This window comes from Hakea prostrata, chromosome 4 (assembly GCF_041222555.1).
Source record: "Hakea prostrata isolate BN-2017 chromosome 4, UWA_Hpros_2, whole genome shotgun sequence".
NCBI classification, from domain to species: Eukaryota; Viridiplantae; Streptophyta; class Magnoliopsida; order Proteales; family Proteaceae; genus Hakea; species Hakea prostrata.
The window spans coordinates 34,152,180-34,175,987 of NC_142603.1; the positions used below are offsets into that span (position 1 = coordinate 34,152,180).

General features: G+C 38.3%; 1 protein-coding gene across 2 annotated transcripts in view; it reads left to right on the top strand.

Annotated features, from left to right (window-relative positions):
* Nucleotides 1–23,808, top strand: part of SKB1 (SHK1 binding protein 1) — a 59,855-nt gene that overhangs the window by 20,953 nt on the left and 15,094 nt on the right. For both annotated transcript variants that reach the window (XM_089152870.1, XM_089152872.1), the window contains 9 exons: nt 6,960–7,044; nt 13,473–13,564; nt 13,690–13,725; nt 13,899–13,967; nt 19,025–19,093; nt 19,241–19,294; nt 19,400–19,474; nt 22,875–22,967; nt 23,108–23,211. In XM_089152870.1, coding sequence (XP_089008996.1) covers nt 6,960–7,044; nt 13,473–13,564; nt 13,690–13,725; nt 13,899–13,967; nt 19,025–19,093; nt 19,241–19,294; nt 19,400–19,474; nt 22,875–22,967; nt 23,108–23,211 — 677 coding nt within the window. The remainder of the gene's footprint in view (nt 1–6,959; nt 7,045–13,472; nt 13,565–13,689; nt 13,726–13,898; nt 13,968–19,024; nt 19,094–19,240; nt 19,295–19,399; nt 19,475–22,874; nt 22,968–23,107; nt 23,212–23,808) is intronic.

Sequence of the window (23,808 nt, forward strand, 5' to 3'; positions counted from 1 at the left end):
CCACCTAGGATGGATGCTATAAGAAGTGTTCCCAATACTATCAATCCTGGAGGATATTTCTATTGCCGTGAGAAGGGACATTATGCTAGAGACTGCCCACAAAAAAGAGGAATTGCTGTATTTGATTCTTAACCATAGGAACATGAAGAGAAAGTGGTGTATGCTCCCATAGAAGAAGGCGGCACTGAAGAGGAGATAAGAGCAACATCACCTTAATGTATTAACCAAGATCTTAGTGGCTGGGATTGAACCAGAAGATTGGAGAAGGAGTAGTATCTTATACACCTAGGTAACTATTGGTACTATCATAGTACGAGCTATTGTTGATAGTGGAAGCAGTGTCAATGCTATCTTAGAAGAATTTGTTAAGAAAGCTGGATTGAAGACCAAGAAGCAGCCAAAACCATATTTAAGTAGCCCTTCTGAATAGTGCCAAAGTCAAGATTCACAACAGATGCCTAGTGCCAATAAACCTTCAGTCCCATGTTGAAGAAATATGGTGTGATATTGTCCCTATGAAGTTGTCAGACATTTTCTTTGGCAGACCTTGGCTCTATGATAACGATGTGGTCATCTCCAGCAGAGAGAACACTTGCACTTTCAACCACAAGGGTAGGAAGATGGCACTCTTGCCACTGAGCCTCAGTGAAGAAGCACATAAGTAGTCTGCCCGCACCAATCAGAGAAGCCGCAACCATCCTCTTTTAGTGACTTCCCAAAAGATAGTACTAGAAGGGCCATGCAAGGACTAAAGACACATTGAACTAGGGCAAGCACAACACATTCAAGATGGGGAGAGTTGATGTATCCTGGGATGGAACACCCCCCCCCCCCCCCCAAAAAAAAAAAAAAAAAAAAGGAAGAAGAAGAAAGAAAGTGCCCAAGCCCAATTTTGAGTAAGTGAGGCCGAATCCATCCCAAGGGTAGAATGGTCAATTCCTACCCATCGCTGCCACATCTACAACGCAAATCTACAACACTTCATTGCCTTCTCTCCAGGGAAAGCTTTCATCATGTAATAAACAGGTAAGGCTCCTCCAATTTAGGAGAGTTAGGTTCTCTATTTTAGAGTATTAGATGAAAGCTAGCTAACAAAGAAGTAGACATCACTCACTACCAATTGCTAGGGGTCGATTTCCCTTCTTTCCAGGTGTACAAGAAGTGGAGAAGGAAGGGGAAGGGAAAGATTCCTGGTTGTATAGTGGAACCTTGTTCTCGACCAATTGATTAGCAGACCTCTTTCGATCCTTTGAAACCGACCGATTGAAAGAGGGCTCTATACGAGCACACGTGTACTCTCCCCATTAAAGCGCAACAACAATGGGAATAGCTACTGATTCTATTTCATTTGCAATCGCTAGTCCTACACGTTCAAATAATTCATGTTTTCGATCTTTCCTTGATCCTGCCTTTGGTAATAATCCAATCAGTGCCCTCCAAATGCTTTTTTAAACAAAAAAAAAGCCCCTTGTTATGGACCCTTGAAGAATGGAGAGTTGAGACAGCAATACTAATAGTGATAGGCGGGAGATTCCATTCCAATCAGAAGGGATGAACCTTGCTCGGGCAAAGCAAGCAACAAGGGTGTCCTATGTGGCCTCAGCCCCGTATGCGCACCTATCTCCATCTTTTCTGTTATGGATGTGCCTATTTAATTTGGCTTAACAACAAAAGAAGGGAGAGTTAGAGAGTTTTGGAATTGGACAATAGGCAAGGTGAGATCCTTACATATGGGATTCTCCCTCAACAAATCCATTTCCTCCTCCTTCAAGAGATATCTATTGCATATATTCCCGTACACAAATTCTAGATATCGCTCCTACACAAGCAAGGGATTTGCGTGCTAGCGAACAAGCAACGGCCGAGCACCCAACGCAAAAGCCATTGCAACAAAGCAACAGCCCTACTACAAGGCTGTGTGAAAGCCATTGCGCAACAGCCCTACTACAAGGCTGCGTGAAAGTCGTTGCGCGGTAGCGCATCTGTTTTCTTGCTTTTCTCTGTTGAACCCTCTACGGTCTATCCTCTTTCTTGATATCCCAATTCTAGAGTTCGTTAATAGAAGTAGAGACAGGCCCGGGGGTGACAGGATTTTTTACATACAACATTTATGTGAAAATGACAGAAACCGCTATAAAGGGAAGAAGCACAGTCTGCACCTTCACCTGCGAAGCGCTACACTCCTTATCATGATAGACTACTTTCCAAGTGAACTACTGAAGACATACTACAGGGAGTGGGAATAAAGCTCCATTCCTTAGCCCAACACTCCCTTTAATATCGCACCTCTACCAAAGACTGAACCAAACAAGGGATGGGATAGACATAGCCATCTCTCCTCACCCTGCAGCTCAAACTCTGCATCCTGATCCAGATCCAACTATGGACTTACTAGAGGTAGTATGTATCCTAGAATTGGGGGAAGAGTGCTTTTGCTTCCTATAAAAGGCATAAATAACTGTCTGTCTGTTCCTTATGTAGCAGAAGACGTGAAACTGATGAAAGTCACTAAACAGCACTTTAAAACTATTCCATGTGAGCACAGAAAGTTTTCAGGTATCACACTAAGACAGTGATCCCAGAGCCCTGAACTAACTGCCTGAGGTAGATAGATAGGACTACTAGTTTCTCAATCAGGACCCTTAATCCATTGGCCCTTGATACTTTTGTTACAAAGTGAAATAAACCTCTTAATGGGCCTGTCATGGGAGTCCTATCCTACGTAAGAAAATGGTTTTAACTAGTTGGCTGTTTCGGACATCTTAAATTGTAAGGGCAACACAGTTAGGCCTCATATTTTGTTTCGGTTATAAGTAGTTATAAGTCTTTAAGGACTCTAGTAACCAGCACCCGTTTTTATTCATGATTGCTGCTTTGAGAGTAATCTTAGATTTCCGTTTGAAGAGGAAACCCCTAATCCATAGAAAAAAAGAATTGGGGTTTCACATGCCGAAGATTGAAGTATATTATTAGGTTTTTCGGTTTTTTTGCGGACCTTTTGTATCCTATTGCTTGATGGTATCCGTTGGTTACAAAAACTGATAATTAGTGTAATCGATTGCAGAATCATGCTTGGTTTTTCTGTTTAGTTTCTTCATTGGTTTTCAAATATTGAAACACTTGCTGCCATTGGTTACTGAATTGATTTTATTTGCTGACCAAACTAATCGCAATCTGTTGTTGCCATTGCAAAATTGAAACTTATTGATGCATTGAGGAAGATGTATTGATTTCTAGCAATCCAATCTCACGCTGTGAAGTTCGAACATCTGCTGAAATGTGATATTGGGTTCTTAATGTGAACCAGGAATTTAGGGTTTAATTGATTGATGCAAACCCTCAGGATTGTCTTCAAGTGAATCAGCAGTGAACTAGGGTTTGCAACACCCTACGGTTAAGGGAATTGGGCTGTTTGAATGTTTTTGTTGAGAATGAGGTTGGGTTAGATTTGGCTGGAAGTTTGGAAGCTAGGGTTATGAAATCCAAGCCTAAAACTTTGCTGTAATTTAAATTCAGAAATTGGATTTCAGGTCTAGGATTTAGAAAATTAGGGCTTCTTGGGGTTGGGCTAAGGTTTTGAGTTAGGGTCGAGTATTAAGTGGGGTTGAGGGAAGATGATCCTAAAAGGGCTTAGGTTTGGATGATTCATTGAAGAGAATTAGGAATTTGAAATTTTTGGGGTTATAGGGTTTCTAATGAAGAAGATGAAGAATGGGAAATATTAGGGTATAGGGGGAGGGTGGGTTAGGAGAGAGTCTAGATTCTATTAGGGGTAGGTATTGGTTAAGTGATGTGTAGGGTTTTTGGTTAGGTAAAATTTCTAGAAGGATCCAAATTGAATAATAAAAGAAGATATGGGATCCATTTAGGAAGTAAACTGCAACTAGGGGAATCCCAACCTGACTAGGACTCTTCTATAACTGGACAAATGGGCTCCCGAACTCAAAAATAAAAGTAGATTTAGGATCCTACAACATATTGGACTTCCAAGAAACCCTAAGTTTACTCAACGTAAATATTGCAAAATTACCAAAACACCCCTGGTTGTAAATGAGGGCTGTTGTTGATGAGGCTATTACCCGAGGCCCCATTTCGGCCCTGATTCTGGTTCACATCAGTTCTCAATTTTTTGTGGCTGCTTTAGTTTCTGATGTCTTGTGGTTCAAAGGTTTTTCCAATCTATGGAATTTGTTTGACTATTTTGAGTTGGAAGAGAGATTGAAGAAGGCATTGACCCCTTTAATCCTTGGGTCTGAGTCTGAGGTTGTTCTACTGCCTGATTCTGAGTTTTAGGGTCTATTGAGTATTTTGATCCAAATCAGACCCCTGCCTCCTTCCCTGGTTCTTGGTAATCTATATCGAAAGTCACTGCCTCCTTTACTGCATCACCATCAAGAAGAAGAAACAGTCATGCTAGCCAAACTGTTCTGCCTATGTCGTTCTACGTTGCCTTGCTTTCAGAGATTTGAACTGTGGCATAAACCTGTAACTGCAAAAATTTTCAGATCTTTCTTGTTCTGCTGGTTTTTGCAGCCACTTTTTGTATTTGAGAGATTGTATAGTGTGGTTGCAAACCTCTTAATTTCTGTTGAAGAATACCTTCAGACGAGAGCGCAAGACTGCAGCCCTGCTTTCCTGCTGGTTCTGGTAGGCAGAGGTTGAAGATAACTCATGGTTGTGTTTCCAGTCCCCTTGTATGTATTTTTGTTCCAAGATGACCCCCACATTCCATTATTAATCTTTTATATTCCTGCTTTACCTCCTCTTCCTACTTTATCCTTCCCTCTGATATTTTACATCCTATTAATTTATCACATGACACTTCATATAAAATTCTATTTATGTACAATTTTGTCACTGGGCTTATTTACCAACAGATATTTATGGTTTTGCCATTTATACTTGAGTTATCTAAATTTGGGTTGGCCAATAAGCAATACATACCTGATCAGGATCCGCCCCAATTGGTTTTTCTGCTTGGTAGGATAATTGTGCTTTTCTAGGATTTTTCCATGAGTAGGAGATTGGACTTAATAGGGGGATCTCCTGTGTTACCATGTGGCATTGATTGAAGATACATTTATTAGGGTTCTTGTTGGCCTGTGCATTTGCTTATGAAATTTGTTGAGACATTTGTTGTTTGAGATGATTATTTGTCGCTTTTGATCATGTGTAGTGTCCACTGGAAGCAATTTTGCCTGGATTGTATTGACTCACTGGGTGAATCTGGTTTTTGTTGGAATGCCGTCCTTGAGATAGGTTTTTGTGTGGCCCTTGGAGGTGCACTTCTATTAGGTGTTTGTGCAGGTGTTGTGCTGCAATTTTTTGATTTTTTTTATGTATTTGTGTTGTTACATTTGATGCACTTTTATGTTGCTATCGGTGCTGCATTTTGTGACCTTTTATGGAAGGTTGTTTTATGTTGCCGTTAGGTGATTGTCTTTCTGGGGAACATATAGATTAATTACAATTGATTGGAGTGTTGCTTTGAGGTTGTTAGTGTCTGGTTGCTAGACGGTTCAAGATTGGTGTTGCCTTGCAAATTCATTCTTAGTTGTCTCCGCTGGAGCTTTGTTTTGATTTGTGTATAGTCTAGGGGATGTTTCAAGACTGGTTTTGCATTGCAAGTTTGTTTTTATTTATCCCAGCTGGGGCTTCTTTTGATTTGAAGGGGAGCGTTAGAAAAATGAGATATTATGATGCAACATGATAGGGAGATTGGTTTTTATGTTGCTTTAGGTCTTTACTTATTAGTGTCCTGGTCTAAGTGAGTTTCCTATTAAGCAGGGCTAATTAGATAAGGGTTAGGAATTAATATTTCTTTCATGATTCTCTTTTGGTTTATAATAAGTAGCTGTCTTGGCTTGTAGGTAAAACATGCATGTGATTGAACAACCCAATTCTCCCATTGATTTCTCTTCTCCCTCCATCTCTCTTCTCTTTTTCTCTTTATTTCGTATTGGTTATAGATTCTGGGATTGTTTACAATTATTAAGTTTAAAGTATTACATATGATGTAAGTGCACAATATTAACTGTACATCAAGGTCGCAACTTAGCAAGAAAAAGCCCTTTTCCCTTCCTTCTTGTCTCTTACTCTCTGTCAATACTGCATAGAGTTCCAGGCAGGTTCAAAATTTGAGGAAGATTGTTGCCACCAATTAAACTGGTTCTTCAACTGAAATTACAAAAGATGGTCATGTCATAGTATGTCGGCGCCTCGGCGGAAATGCTTAAAATTCACAAGTAAATGTCTCAGTCCAAATTATTTTGGTCATCTGGTCGGGAAGATGATGCAAGCATGCCTCCAGTATTGTTGCTCATTAATCTGATAGGGCTATGGGTGTTGGGAGAGATGATGCTGTCCATGAATGTTGCCACGTCTGATCATTCTTAGTGGTATGGACTATTGAATCCACCATACCGAATACTGAGCATTATTTGAAGTATGAAGCTAGTTTGTCATCATTTATTTATTCACAAGTTGCTTACTGTTTCTGGCATTAATAGGCTTACTCCTGCTGATTTTGTACCGTGATATAAAAACCTGTTATGTATTTTACTAAGTTAAGAATATGTGACTTGTATTTGTTTTGTTGGTTCAAGTGTTGATCCACTCAGCTCATTCAGCCTTGTTTCATTGGTTATATGTGGCTATGATTTGTGGTTTATTGAGATCTATTTCTTCAGCTTGTTTGGGGCTAAGTACTGTTCGATATTTTCTTGTATCATAAAAGCAGGCTTGTACTTCCCTTTTTTGGTAGAATCTGTTGCATCCTTATCGACTGTACTGTTTCTGTTTGCACATGTTTTTGTGGGATCCTTGTCAGCTTACTTGCTTTACTAGTATTGCATGTGTCATCGGATTCTCTAAAATTATTTTTCCCCCCCCGGGGGGGTTCTGCCCTTCTTATGCTCTGTTGAGATTGATAATCATTGTGCTTGACAAAATATTCCCAGGTAGTTATTTCTGGAAAACCAGTGCATAATATTTACACCGATAGCTCAGAAGCAACAGCTAATCATACTGATACTCTTGTTGAAGGTAAGTCCTGATGATATTATTAATTATTTTTTGTTGAAAGGCATTCATCATTTTTAACAAAATGTGTCTGGATCATAAATATTTGTGGAATTGCCAGTGAAATGAATATGACAAACATGGTACATGATATATATTATTTTATAAGTTATGGCACCAAGACTCTACAAAACTGTCAAAAAACATACTTACACAGTCAACTTTATCACTAGCCTAAGTGCTCTGCATGTATACAGATTAGCCTTTTGATTATTAAATACATAATGTATGATGCATTTCCTTGGGAAACAAAACAAAATCTATTTGATGACACATTGCTTCATTGTTGTACGATGACCTGTCAGTTCACTAATAGGAATAGGTGGTGTAAAAGGATTATGATTTTTTTGGTGGGATTAACTGATGATAGTTGTGAAATTTCCAAGCTATTGTGATGCAGTGCAAGGCCAGCCTCACTAAAAAAGGAGCCAGGTCTCAAGTAGCTGGTTTAACAGCTCCATGATGGGTCCTTAATTGTTCAATTCTCATTTTGTTTGGACCTGTGTGAGTTGTCACTTAAGCTCATCAGCCCCATCTAGCTGTCGATCTTTTTTTCTCGGAGTGTGATTTCTAATGGTATTACTAATTAAAATTCTTCCATATTGTAACATTTGGAATGCCTTATTTGTCCTGTGGGTTTTGTGTTCTATTAACCTTATATTATCACCTTGGGCCACATTAATTGGTCTCAGAGGTGTCGCCAGCAATGATTCAGAGCTCTTCTTGCCCCTTAGTATTGATGACAAGTTTAATCAACTCATAGAGATGATGACACAACTGACTGAGCATGTTGCCAACATGGAACAACAGCAAATGATGCCAGATCAGAGGTCCATGTGTAGCCACAGGAGCAAACTCCAATGCTAGTCCAGTGTAGTTTTAAGATTAAACTGCTGTGAGGGGCAGCCTGGATTGATGATCTGGCAGATTTTTGTCCGTTATGTCCATGGGTATTCACAGGAGGAGGCCCCAAAACCAGCTCAGTGATGTTTTGGGATTCAATTGCTGTAAGAGGTAGCCTGGAATGATGATTTGGCAGGTTTTTCTTTGTTTGATGGAGCATCACACAAGGCAGCTTTGTCCAGATTGAAGCACGAAAAAGAGAAGGGACCAAGACAGAATACGAAGGCAGGGGATGAAATAAAGAAGTCGCTATTCATGTGAACCCAGGAGTTACTATTCACATCACACTGCAGTGTTATAGGTTCATATAATAATCTGGTTGAAGATTAGAAGCTGGATGTTGGTAGAAATTTCTTTGAGAAACTGCTATTCTAATTTATTTTCTATTTATGTAATAGTTTCATTATTATTGAGTCTAGCTATTTAGTAGTTTCTAATCTCTTTTTGGATGAATTAGTACTTTCTACTTTTTTTTTTTACTACCCACTTTTATTTTGGTGGCTGGATTTCTATGAAGTCTTGTTAATTTCTAATCTCAGTTTGTGACTTTTTTTAATTTGTTTTCTGAGATAGGAGTTTCTATTTTGATCTATGATGACTAGAGTTTAGGAAGGTTTTATTATACTTGTAAGCTACTTGATAGTTGATAGTGCACTCTTTCTCTTTTGACTCCACCCTTGAGCTTGTATATAATGTGGACCTTGGAGGATTCCTCATGATCTGGATGAAAGAAAGAGAGTTGTTTCTATAGCCATGTAGCTGTAGGATGTAGTAATTATGTTAGGCCATTGGTTAGAGATCCAAGGGAGAGTAGAGGCTCAATACAAATTATCCTTCTATCTTCATGTACTTCTCATCTTTTATTCTATGATTCTATGTTTCTTGCTTTCCATCTTGTTCCTTCCTTTTTGTTGCCCCTTATTTTCTGTCAGTGTGTTGAATAATGTGGCTACCAATCACCTAGGCATTCATGAACCACATTGCCATGATGCGATGGGTTTTTTTTTAAAGGTATCGTCAGTCTAGTCCTTGGTTTGGGGAGTTTTTATTGGTCCTGTTTGGCTTTGGTTTTTTTTATTTTTTTATTAATTTGTGAGTTTAACGATTACTTGTTTTGGCAAGAAATGTGGTTATTAGTGAGGAAATTCAATTGGTTGCGGATCCCCCTTGTCTCCTCTTGTTGCGCTACTTTTCTTTGTTGTTATCTTGTGTCTTTTTTTGGTGCTGCCACTGGCGCCCAGGCTTTGGGGCGGGAGACTGTCTGGTGTGGGTTCCCCTGTTTTTCCCTCTCTCCCCCCCCCCTCCCCTTCTCCCCGTGCTCTGTTTTCCTTTCCTTCGGGTGCTTTGCTGCTGGTTTCCTTTCGTCCCCCCCTCGTTTCTCTCCTCCTGGCTCCTTTCTGCTTTTTCTCTTTGGTGGGTTTGTGGCGTGCTGTCGGTTTGTTTCGTCTGTTTCGCTGCTTGCCTCTGGCTGCTTCGCCCTTGTGTGTTCTTCTGGCCGTTTCAGTCTGCCGTCTCGTCTTGTCGTTTGTTTTTTTCTGTTGCTGTTTTCCTGTTCTTTTGCTTTTTTCTGTTTTCCTGTTTTGTTTCTGCTTCGGCCTGGTGCGCCTTTCTTGCTGTCTTGGTCTTGTCGTTTCTTTTTTGCTGTTCCTGTTTTCCTGTTCTTTTGCTTTTTTTCTGTGTTCCCTGTTTTGTCTCTGCTTCGTTCGCCTGGTGGCGCCTTTCTTGGCTTGTGTGTTCGCGCCCTTCGCCTTGTTTTTTCCGTTCTGGTTGTCCTTTCCATAGTGTCATACTTGTCCCATTTTTATGGAACTATATTTCCTCACATCATATCCCGGTCTCTTAATTTTAATTGGACAACCACATCAATTGGTATCAGAGCCAAAGTCTTTGGCCTCTTGGTGGAGTGTGACTGAATAAGCTTTTACATGAGCTGAAATTCAGGCTGAACAGATGAGCTTTTCACATCTGAAAACAAAGCGCAAAAGAATATTGTTTAAATAACCCAATTTTCTTTTGGGTCATTCGTTGCTTCTTTTGTTTCAATGGACCCCATCTTGGTTGAGATTTCTGCTCGTGTTGGTTGTTCTCTATGTTTGATATAGGGAAATGGTTCTATAGGCACACCTCTATGAACTGCGCTGGTGGTTATACACTTCTACCCTAGTTATGTCCTTATGGTGCACTTGTGTGGAAATTCAGGTGTTGGATCTTTATGGAATCATCGGGAGGGCCATGTGTCAAATTCAGTCATTTTCCCTTATACGTTGATGCATCCTCAGCTTTGGATTCTTTACTAATTTGTTTCATTGTGTGCCAACTTTGTGGTAGTCTAGGCTAAAACTTGATGTGTGAGTAGGGAATATTGGAGTTTGTATGTCACACCCCACCCTAAACGGACCAGATTCATATATGTCACCCAGTACGTGGCACAGGTCTTTCCTTCAGACCATGGATGCAGTACCATAACCATACATTCAAACGATAGTACATACTCAGAAGCATGTTAAACAATGAAAGAATACATATGTTATTAAATGTAAGAAAAGGAATGCTAATGCTAATAAAAGTAATTCTGTTCTTTCAATGGTTTATTACATATCCGATTGTATGCATTCTGCGCTCCCCGCTATTGGCCATAGGCACATGAATAACACTAACATAGTGCATTGTGTTCTGCATCCCCTGGACTGGTGGCCTCCTCTTCACCATCCCCATCATACACATATGCCTCTTGCTCCACGGAGGCATCTAAACTTGTGTGATCATGTAAAAAGAGAGATTTCCATGGGTTGAGCTCCACGGAACTCATGAGGGGAAGCACACAAGCAAGTATAATAAATGAATGAACATAATCTACATGCCACATATAAGCAAATAAACATATCACAATGCAAGTCCACTAAATATTTGCCACGCTTGTCTTGTTGCAAAGCAATGCCTCAGATTTTGGTGCCCCCTTCGGTTACTCTACTGAATTGTCAAGATGTCCTGCACGGGTTTGGCCTTTGCTTTGGAGTATACAACGTCACAATTCAGTTAATAGTGCTTTGTTGTCTTCATGGATTTGGTGGTCCTTGTGGAAATCCACAAACAATAGATGTCCTCTCTAGAAGTCCACCACTCAATCACTATGGGTTATTTAACTCCTTGCTCCGGTTGGTAGGGCTATGACATGGGAAAATCCTAGCCTTGCAATGGTCATCTACTCATCATGCTACTTGAGTTATGGCACACTACCCTGCACGGGTGTGGCCTTTGCTTTGTGCCAGCACCCTTGACAACCGTATTAAAATTGCCTTAGGACTCTTAACATATTTGGCTTTCAATTTGGAGTTTGGAAAGCCCCTTGGAAATTTCAACCAAATTATTTGCATTTTTCAAAATCAAAATGAAACTTGCGAGATTTTGTTTCATTACAATTATCTGCACGAAATGGTCCTAAATTTCCACTGAAGCTGGTTAAAACAAGATATAAGGCCTCTCCAGGCATATAATGTGAAGCATGAGCCATACCCAATAGTTCCAAACTTTCCATTTTTATTTTTAGTTTTTATCCATGCCTTAAATGAGCCATTACTTGATCTAGTTGGTCATTGTATTTTGTTGATTTGTTTGTATATGTAAGCATTCTATCAAACAATTCATGTATGTTGATGATTCTATGCTTATATGCAAACTTAGTTTGTACTTTTCAAAACTAGTCATTTGTAAATTTTTAGTGGTTTTCCTGGCAAATTACTAGTTCCAATGTGTTTATTATGCTTTAAATAGGTAGGAGACAATAAATGAGATGAAATGGAGGCCATATAAGCCCCGAAACCTAGGGTCAAAACATTTGCTGGAAAAGTACCAATTTTGGTCGAAACCTCAAGATTTTGGTTTTTGGCCAGGTCGAAACCGAAACCTTGATCCTTAACCACAATTGGAGAAAAATCGTTAGATTTAAATGATTAGGAAATCATTTCTGGCCATCCATAGTCTATGAGTGAATTGACACTCAAGCCTAACAACTTACAGTGTTTGGGGCTCATTACACTCCTTTTGATGAGGAGACCACAAGCCTAATCTCTATTTGCAAAAGTCCTATGAGTTGCCCTTATTTCTAAGCTGGGCCATTGGATTCAATTGTTAGAATCCACCAAATGTCACAAAATGGAATAGGGTTGTATAGGGCAGCAAGAAGCACCTGAATCTGATGTTCTTTGATGAATCTAGCAGCCCTTGGTGGTTTTCCAGTAAGATTTTGCTCTCTTGGTTCCTTTACTCCCCCACTTCGTCCTTTTAAAATGTCTAATTAGAATTGGGGGTTTATTTAGGACAGCCTTTGGAGGGGGTAAAAGAGGCATTCCACGTTCTTTCCACACACTTAACCCGTATCAGCTGGCTGGGTGGGCTGGTTGATAGACCTATCAATCAACCTCTATCAACCTGGTGATTTTTGTTAGCAGAAGGAATTGATCTTTGTCCACTGTTGGGGCCTTAACTCATCCGATAACAATATGCTGTGATTCTTTTTGCATTGTTCTCTACACTTTAAGGGCTTTATTTCATATGAACAACTCAAGGTTCAATTCTAACTATAACCTCCCCTAATTTGGGTTGAACTCAGTTGTTGTGCAGCCAGCAGGGTAATTGGGTATTTATTTTACCTGATCATTGGGTTCAGTGATGTGCATCTCTTGAAAATATGCAATCTATTATTGAATATTCTTGTGCCCATCGTATCAAAACCTTGCCTCTTTGTCTCAACCATGACTATATTGATAGGGTCCTCTGCAGCCATCTTTGATGATCCGGATTCTGGTCCAAATTTGTCCTTCTAGATGGACCACAACATGTTGGTGTTTGAGTTCTTGGATCGGGTGCTATAACGTATAAATGGGTTAGAGATCTAGGTTGAGGTATTACACTGTTGGCCAAAAAAATTTCGTGTGGCAAGCCATCTTGTACTGGCATTTGGATGGGTATAAATCCTGCTTACTGTACACGGCAAGCTCTTGCACTGGTGTGCACCCATAAATCCTTCTTACTGCTTTTGTTCTTGTTGCACTCGTAATTAAAGATAGAAGATTTCTTGCTAATCAATCAAAAATACTTGCTGAATTTCTGAATCCAAATTTACTAGAATCAGTTATCATGAAGACATAAAAAGGACCAGAGTTGCCAATGAATCTCAGTGAACCATGTCTTATTGACAAGTGTAAGGGTCCCAATTTAAAGATCAGAAGAGCCAAAGCGTCTGTTGGCTTGGTTACATTTTCGTCTGCATTAAGTTTTTCCTTGCTCTTTCTTTGCATTACTCATAAATTTTCTCTAACTCATCATTTCACAAACATGCCCTCATGATGATTTTGTGTCTTCTTAATCTTGAGTAGGTAAGCAATCTTGTTGTTTCACTTTGATGCTTCTTCCTTTCAGTATGCATAATGGATAGTTTCAGCCTTTCAGGGATGGTAATGTAACAGTTTTATGGATTATCATGTACTTAGATATACCAAGACATCCATTGAGGTCGTACTTGGACTATGTTGGATACCTCTACCAAAGAATGGAACCACTACCTGAGCAAGAACGTTTTGAGGTGTCTCCCCCTTCACCCTCCATTTCCCTCATCTACATAACCCTTTCCTCTTCAGACAACATGGACAGGTTTTATAACAGATTCTCTACTGTTATTCATTTTCTGACTCTAAATTCTTATGGCAGCTTGGCTATCGGGATTTCTTGCAATCTCCCTTGCAGGTAATAGCTTTTATTTCTCATTCTATTCACTCTCAAATATTTGTAAATTTCCGCCTGTTAAGTCCCCTCCCCCCCTCTTATGTCAGTACGTCTAACTTGGTTTCTTTTCTTTCTTTTTTCCATATTAAAAATGAATCATGACAGAACTTCTTTTTCTCCCAATCTTGATACAGCCACTCATGGATAATTTGGAGGCACAAACTTATGAGACATTCGAGAAAGATACAGTAAAATACTTGCAGGTATGGATTCGTATTGCTAGTGATCTGTTATTTTCTTTTCTTTCTAGGTTTTTCTGCCATGATATATAAGTTTTTGATTTCAAACAATATCAATTTTTGCATTGCAGTGTGGAAACACATCAAAATATTCCCATGGAATGTAAAATATATTCCATTAAGTTTTAGTTTTCAAAAGATAGCAAATTTTTCTTCATGTTAGTGCATCTAAATGGGTAATTTTTGTTCAATTTGGCAAGGTTCATGTTTACAAATGCATCAAAATAATACCCATGGAATGTGAAAATATTAAATACAACCAAGGACTGTTGCGACAGAAGTATCAACTATTATAGTTGTCCTTGAATCAGTTGCAGGGCTTATCTTGATTTCATTGATGATCATCCTAGAGAAGATTTCTTTTTGTGGTTGGGAAATCACTGCAAATTTGTAGTTCCGGTCGCTTTCTCTTGTGCTTTATTTAAAGTTTAAAATAGACCTTTTTAGATTGATATTGGTTCCATTTGAATCCTTACATAGTTATACTCTCTGAATACTCGTAGACCTGGCAATTCCAAGCATGGTTTAGAGTATCAGCCAAGACGAGATGATACATGCTGATACATGTCGGTATCTCAAGCCATTGAGATGATGCATGCTATTACGTCTATAATTTTAAAATTCCATAGTTTATTAATGCATCCCATTGTATTGACCGATGTTGCAATTCAATTCGATACGTTGCAAAATACAGTTGATACATTGTGACAAGCGTTTTTTAATAAAAAATTGTATTTACAAATTTAGACCATGTTATATCGCAGACATGTATCGGCCAATGCATGTCGATATGTTCAGGTTTAAAATTTTCCCAAGACATGATATGTACCAACTTGTATCAAGTGTATAGGCATTTTTTTGTGTGTATATATACACGTATGGTATGCATGTATGTATCTCTGTATGAATTTAGTGATATGTATTGGCATGTGTTGACCATAACTTAAAAGTCCCAGCTTTTTGGTTAAGTTTCTCATAAGATTCGGCAGAGATGGAAAACCAACTTCTCTTGTTGCTAATAATTCAATTTTTCCACACCATTTGAGTTAGTTATAAATAAAATATCTTGGCATTAGCCCTCATTCAGTTGATGCTACATCAAAAGTTTCTTGAAGATCAGGTTGATTAGTTGAAAAGACCTTGATCTTGCGAATAATTTCCAGCAATTTGAATGGACTATGATGGAAATTTAAATTTTCCTGAATTTTGCCCATGATTTTGGTGCTGGTATAGGGGGAATCGTTGCACTTATCATACTAGTGCTGGTTTAGGGATTCTTTCCTATACCTGTGGCTGGTTTTTAGACAACGGAGCTGCATCTGGACAAAGTGGTACAACTGCAACTTTCACCATTTGCTGGCTTCACCTTGTCCTGCTGTAAAGGTGTCGGAACTGCAGTTTCTCAATGTTTTTGGAGAGCACCTATCCAGTTAAAAGCTCAACTCATAGTTCTCACCATATATTGACATAATTAGAAGGATGGTTATCAGATTCTAACAAGACTCAACTCATAGTTCTCACCATATATCGATATATATATTTGACCAATAAAAAAATTTTGATCAATAATTCAGTCTTTGGAGCCCAGCAAAATCTTTCCATTTACAAAAATAAATATCAAAAACAGAAATCCCAAGAGGTTTTAGAGAGAAAAGAAAGATAATCATCTTGCGTATTCCCAAAGTCCTCACCAATCAAGAGCAATTGCAAGCAGAATAATAGGGGTGCATTTTTTAAACCGAAGAAATGGTAAGAACAGAATGAATCTAAAGTCTTACCTTTGAGAAGCATGAAGAGATAGGTAGCCTTTTTAATGTGTACTGGTCGGGCTTTGACAGGCTGGTGGTGGTGTGTAATACAATTTACTTCAACATTCAAGGAATTAGGAAAAAGTAGAAGAAAAATAGCATTTGAAGATTTGTGGGAAGGTAATAAAACATTAAAACCCAGAGGCAACTAAATGTAACCATCAGTGGTTCACCGTCGTTTTGCTGTCGAGCTGTAGAAACTGAAGTGCATTTCATCTTCTGCTCTCTTTTCTAACCATTGCTTACTACTACTTCCATTTTCACGGGTTGGGAGCTTGAAATCAAGAGGGAAAGAGGGAGATGCAGCTAGAAGGAAAGTTGAATACAATAACCATTTAAGTCAGGACTTCTAACAAAGACAAGCTGTGCGTATAACTAGAGTACAAAGCCCAGCCATTGCGAGGAGGTGTGGGCATACTTAAACCTTCAAAGCCTGCTAATCCGAAATCAAAACCTCTGGAAGCAGACGTCTCCTTCCCAACGTGGCCGCGCCTGAAAAACCAGAGCAGAAATCCCGCACTTTCAAAGCTTGCTTATCCCACTCAATTTCTTCATCGCAAACCGTTCATCCTTCAAAATGCAAACTAGATACCTGATTTGAAGAGAGACTTCAGCAAAAAGCCCAAATACAAACCAAATACTTGATTAGAAGAGTGTCAATGAACTTCAAACAAAGACATTCTTGCTTCGAGCTTAGAGAGAGAGAGGACCCGATTTTGAAGCTCAGAGAGGTGGCGAGAGAAACAAGCCGCCAACTACAAATAGATAATCTTGAGAGATGTTACCTATAACCAAATCCTTAGCAGCAGAGGAGAGACAGTTGCAGAGCTTGAGACCTTTCGGCTCTTGACTTTTGCGGACGTGAGTTTTTTGGGACCAATTTCGTGAGTTGTTTATGTTCTTTTGTAAAAACAAGTTTTAAATGTTCTGCAAATCGTTCTAAGGACCATTTTCTTCAATGGTTCTTTCTTAAAGAACAAAAGAACGAACCGTTTTAACAAGCGCCTTTACCTTGTTCTTCTGTTCTCAAAGAACAAAAGAACACAAGGATTGTTCTTTAAGAAAGTTACCAAATGCACCCTAAATGCCATGGCTTGATATCTATGTTTTGCATCCACCGAATAACATTGTTCGGCTTGTGCTTTCCAATTGCACGATAAATATACTTTCTTCATCAGTGTTGCATTTCAATTTCTATTGCATGGTCCAATCACTTCCCTTCTCTTATTGATGCTATGTAAGCTCCGACTATTGATCTGTTGGTACCTCTTATTTTTATGCAATCCCATACCAGAAAATATAATTCAACCTCTCCTCTTATCATAGGTTGTCCAGGCATCATTGAGGTGGTTGCCTTGGCATCCAAGCATCTTGACAGCTAGTGTTGCCTTTGTAGCCTAAGTGGGCGTTATTGTTGCCTTCGTAGAACAAAATTTGGTCGTAACTTACAAAATTTCCCATTTTCGGAACCTCAAAACGAAAAACTAAGGGATCGAAAAAAAATCCCAAGTTTTGATTGAAACCATCGAAACTTGTCGAAATCTCGAAACCTAGTTCAACTTAGCTAGACTAGCTGGTTCATGGGAAAAAAAATTTCCCAAATTTCGTGGAAACCTGGGACTTTCCTACAAGTTTCGTAGTTTTCCCATATTTTCAATTTTTTTTGTTTCTTTCATGTTTCCCCAAATACCACGACAAATACCCCCTCAATTAGGACTTCCCTATCCAAATTGCGTATTCCCTCAGATTGGTTATCTTTGATGACTAAACTAATAAAGTTACAGTTGTCGATTACCTTGACAACCATAGGCATAAAATGTCATGGGATGTCTATGTTTGTTGGTTGGAGGAGGATGTTACAGGCATAATACTACTCAGCTCACAAGATGAATCCATCAAGGCACCCTTGTTGGCACTGAGTTGTACTTTCCTTTTATTGTTAATTACTTTGTATTTAATGTTTTGAAATTAGAAATTATATATTGAATGTTATGTACTTAAGTAGTTAAGTTTATAGTGTACTTCTCGAACAACTTTACATTGATGTTATGTACATACTACATTGATTTTTTTATCAAAATCCAGCCAATGTGTTATTTATACTCTAATTAGCTTAAATGTGTTCTTTCCTGGTTTCCCACCTAGGTTTTCCATTTTCACTTGGTCGAAACTTGAGATTCCCTCAAATTTTTTTGTATGGTTGCCTCCCCCTCAACGTCTTGGATCACCTATATGCGGTGACAACTATGCATTTTATTTTGCCTTTGATGCCAAAATGACCCAATTTTTCTCTTGAGCATCTACCCAGATCAATTCAAAAGTCCCCCAGGTTGAAGCTCCCATTGAGTTACCTGCCTGTTTGCTTCTCCTGAAAATATGAATGCAGGACTGCAGTCTCTTAACAGCTGAGATATTTTTTATCATGTCATTTCAACATTGCACAATTTGTTGCCCTGCTGGATTTTCTCAATTTAGTATAAGTAATTAGACTAACCTTGAATTTTGAATTCTGTGGAAGTGTTCGAGCTTTTCAAGTAGCAGACAAATTGCAAACCAGATAGCCTCCAAAACCAAGAACCAAGTCAAGTTTAGCTCTAGGATGGGCCTTTGACTGAATAATGTACACCAGAATCAAGTAGAACAAAATTGTTTCTGCAGGAGCTTTAGATATGAATTTTAACTCTAATATATATGATGATAGGTAAAATTGAGTATATGACGGAAGAACAACTGATGCTAAAGGTCGACAGAAACAATGGTTCTCGATTAGACTTCAAACTCACATGTAAAGAAATCTTGACCTTTCTCATGTTGGTTCTCTTATCCACTGTATCAAATGGTTTCTTAAAGCCAGTGGCCACACAAAAAATCAATATGTCAAATCATATCTAACCGAGCAGCCTTACTTGAACTAAATTTGAAGTCCCATTCAAAATGGAAATCATACTCGTATAATGAGTAAAGTACTTAAAATCAGACTCCTAATTAAAAGAACTAAGAGGCTTCTGTGAACTTGCTGAATCAACCTGGTTGGTAACCCATCAGCCGACCCATTAGTGCACCTTGGATGAGGTTCTGCTGTTCCCCATCTTATTGCTGTGCCTGTAGTGCTACCTGATATGCCATCTATAATTAAAAGTATTCAATGTTTATATTATTTTTTGATTTAAATTTTTTCTCAGCATATATAATCTTCAGTTTACATGAATACAGTACCAAAGGGCTATATCCAAATGCTTGCTTGACCGGGTCACAGATGAGCAAGTTTCAACCTGCACTGTTGTAAGACATTATCTTCTGCCTCTTCTAACATTATGTTTTTTGTGGAGATGGTTTTTTCATTCTATCAGCTCCACAAATGTTATTTATTTTAATGCTTCAATTGTCAAATCTAGCTGTTAAAATACCGAATGCAATTTGCTTTCCAAGGTACTGATGGTTGTGGGAGCAGGGAGGGGACCACTTGTTAGAGCATCATTGCAGGTACTCATTGCTCCTGTATCAGCTGCACAGTGGTCATAGAGCTATTTAATTGTATGTGTGCTGTTAAAAACATTTGACCTTCTTGCACTTTCTCAAATTATGTAGGCAGCTGAAGAAACAGGGCGCAAGATGAAGGTTTACGCTGTGGAGAAAAATCCCAATGCAGTTGTTACACTTCATGTAAGTAATAGATGTCTGTCTGCTTAAATTTTTTCAGTTTTAGCATTTTCAGCGATAGCGATATTTTGGTCGTAGAAATATGTTATGTTGGTTGAGTGAGTGATAAAGAGTTGTATTAATAAATCAGGTGTGTTGTATTGTGTTCTGGTTTTGGTTTCTGTTTTCTTCCTTCCAGCTCTAAGATCCACCTATTTGATGCGGTGTTTTCATTTATGTCTATGGCCAGTTTATAATGTGGTTAGAAGGATTCTGTTTTGGTTGGGGTACAGCTGAACTTGTGTCTCATTAACCAAATTTTAGATTCATTGTTTTAAAGTTATTTAACGAAGGAGCCATTTTTATGTTGTGGGAATATTTTATTCTTTTTTGGTTTATTTGTAGATTTAATATCTAGTTAGTCTTTCTGGATTATTCCTATTGCAAATGTTGACCTTGAACCATGGAAAAACCAGTGAGAGATTAATTTCCACTAGGACAAACAAATTGTTAAACTGAAGTTTCTATTGTGCTATTTCTCTTTTACCACAAAAGAAGAAACATAAACAGTAAGAAGGAGATATGGAGGGGAAGGGATTGTGCAGATCTAGCACTTTGTATGATTCTTTTTCAAAGAATAGACCAAGGTTTGAATTATATAGGTATTGGGTCTTCGTTCCATGGGTTACTTGTAATTGGCCAACTTAATGGACCTATAGTTTAGGTGCATGAGTTGAGTACTGTTGAAGTATACGACTATACGCAAGTTATGGGCTGTTTTATTGTTCACATGAATAGTATTATGCCAGTGATGCTACTCTACTTTCTATTTCTAATTTTGGAATCTTGCTACACAAGGTTTGGGAGTTTCTAGAAAACACAATTTCTATCTTCTGTTAGTTACTAATTTTACAACTTTTCTTTTTAAGTACTTTCTATTTTGGACAGATCTTAGGAGTTGGAAGATTAGAAAATTCTGTCCATAAGTTATAATCTTTATTTCCTTTTATAGAGGGCAAGATGGCTTGCTTCTCAAGTTATAATCTAGATTATTGATATCTATAAATAAGAGGCTGCAATTTTAGGAGTTCTAAGCTAAAATCGCAAGCTTATGTGATTCCTATCAATTCTTCTTCTTTCTTCTTGAAAAATTCTGGTTTATTACAATGTTTCCATTTTCTTAATCCACCATGGGGAGAGTTTGGAAGATGTTTTCTTGGATTCAGAATTGCTAGATGAATGAAGATTATGTCTACCATAAAGGTCTCATTGGAAATTGTTGTTTGGGATATTTTTATATTGGATATTAGTTGTCATTAATTGTCCACGTGTAATGCTACACGTGAGGGGGAGAATGATGCCTTATTCTATATCTACTTAAGGTGTGCCGAATGATATTATTTGTGAAGATCTTTGTCTCCAACTTATGGCTTTCTACATTACCATTACTTACGTTTGCCTACCTACCATTACCTATCACTTGGTTTGTAGTAACCTATACTACTTCTACCTACCTAATTGTGGTCCGTAGTAACTTATACTACCTTTTACCTATCTGGTCCACAGTAACCTATATTCTCTTTTACCTATCTATTTGGTCCGCAGTAACATATACTGTCTTTTACATATCTACTTGGTCCGCAGTAACCTATACTTTATTACTTATCTACTTGGTTTACAATAACCAATGTTGTCTTTTACCTACTTACTTGGTCCACAATAACCAATACTGTCTTTTACCTACCCATACTTTATCTACTACCTCCTTTTTACCTATCCATACTTTACCAACTACTTGTCTTCTTGCAAAGTGTTTATATGAACATTGAAGTTGCACTTTTGAAGAATCAGTGTGGAGTTTCCTCCCCCTATTGGCATTATTGGATAGGGCCTTTGATGTTGCTATACTTATGAATTTTATTCATCTTCAATGCTGTAGATTGTTCTCATTATTGGTGGTTTTTTGACATAAAGGGAATTTTTTTTTTGGTGTTAACTATCTCCTGGATGAAGTTCTCTCAATGTTTATCGATGTCTGCTATTGCTACACATTCAAGATTGGTGTTTATTGAAGTATACTGTTCAAGTTTTTTCTTATTGTGCAAGTTGCAATTTGCTTTGGGTATACTCTATCTTGATTCTTGAGGGGGAGTGTTGAAGTATATGCAAATTATGGGTTGTTTTATTGTTCACATGAACAGTAACGTGAACAATGTTATGCCATTGATGCTACTCTACTTTCTATTTATAATGTATGAATCTTGCTACACAAGTTTTGGGAGTGTCTAGAAAGCATAGTTTTTATTTTCTGTTAGTTACTAATTTCAGAACGTTAATTTTTCAGTACTTTCTATTTTGGACATATTTTAGGAGTTGGAAAACAAGAAAATTGTGTCTTTAAGTTGTAGTCCTTATTTCGTTTTGTAGAGGGCAAGCTTATGTGATTCATCTCAATTATTCTTCTTCTCTCCTCTTCTTTTTTTTTTTTTTTTCTTTTGTTCCCCCTTTTTCTCAGTTCTTTTTGTTATTGCACCTGTTTTGGTTGATTAAAGTTTATTTTCTAACAAGAACGAAAATTTCAGTCATTAATTTTATATTCCCAAAAACAAACTGAAAGACCCCGAAACCAAAGCCGACATAAAAACCTAAGTGAGACTGAAACCAAAACAATCAAAGCCGATAAGAAGAAAATGACAACCAGAAACCCGTTAAGAACCATGTTTCTTTTTTTTTTCCCGATAAGAAGCTCTCCTGGATGTTCTCAATCTTGTTTAGTTATTTTTATTGTAGTTGAACTTTGATCACATAGTCTCTGTTTTATGTAGTTCTTCATGTTGGTTTAAAATTAAATGAGTGAAAACATACACAAACCCTAATTCAATCTATAAACAAGAAACCAATACCAAACCAAATCCACACTGTTACAAACCTGTTAACACAAACTGAAAATCTTCATATGGTCTTTTTTGTTTCCCTAAAGCACACCCCGAGATTCAGGGAGCCAAACTTAAACTGGATTGAGCTGACCAATTGGCACCCTCATTTAAAGAATCGATGGATAGAATAGGAACTGGTACAATGTATGTCATTACAAATCCCTCAAATTGTACAACACAGTACAGTACATCTCTTAATATCACCCTTCCAATATGATACCAGATAGCAATACTTCAAATCCTTGCTTGGTTGTATATTTCTTGTGCTACATTAGGTTGGATATAGTATAGAACATAAACATGCTAAAGGCATCCCTCCTGTCTTCCTTTTGAATTGAAATTTTCTTCCTTTACTGTCTAGCTTAGTAGAACTCAATATTTTATTCTTTTCTTTTATTGAAGTTCTTTGAGCACTATATATCTTTTCTTCCAGATATGACAGAATTATTGTTTTTAGAAGTATGACTTGAATTTCTTCATTAAAACAGAGCTTGGTTAAACTAGAGGGCTGGGAGAACCTTGTAACCATAGTTTCCAGTGATATGCGCTGCTGGGATGCCCCTGAGAAAGCTGATATTTTGGTGAGTGTATTTCTCTTTTCTTTCAGTTGCTCATCTCAATTGATGCTTGGCTTTTATCAATTGTCGTAGTTTATCTCAGTGACAGTCTTTTGGTATTTCCAGTTACTTGTCCCAATTGATTGTCTTTTTTCATACTTTAGGTCAGTGAGTTGCTGGGGTCTTTTGGTGACAATGAGCTGTCTCCCGAGTGTTTGGATGGGGCCCAAAGATTTTTGAAACAGGACGGGATTTCAATTCCATCATCGTATGTTTTTCTTTACCAAACTAATACACACTGCTTATAAATGATAGAAGCAGTGGTACCTCTAGAGGCCAACAATCAAAATGCAACCACTAGGGTACCACTGCAACATAGTAGTTTTTTGATATATGTGTTGACATTTTTTAGACTGCCCCCAAATGCGTAGACTAGGATGCCTGGATCTTACACATGATGCACTTGAGCTATTTCCTTCCAAGGTGAAAGTTGTATACTTTATTAATTTCATGGGGAACCTGCTTAAAATACTGTTCGCATTTTCCAAGCAGGTGATGGACTCCATTGTTCTGTTCCCCTTATTGCATAGGCAGAAAAAATTTCCATCTACGGAGGGATCTTTCCCATGCATATGCACGTAAGTCTCAATGTGCCTGGGCACCAAGGCATTTTTTAAGGTCTTTGGCAACTGGCTGCCGAGTTGTCTAGAGCGCAGGTCCCAGAAACCATGGAATAGGGGAGGGGAATGGGGGAATGCATGGTTCTTTTTCTCCATCTTTTTTTCTGGAAGGAGTGGGGGCATGGGGGCAGGGCCCCGGGGGGGGGGTTTCGGTTTGTGGGCCACAGGGAAGGAGGAAAGGGCAA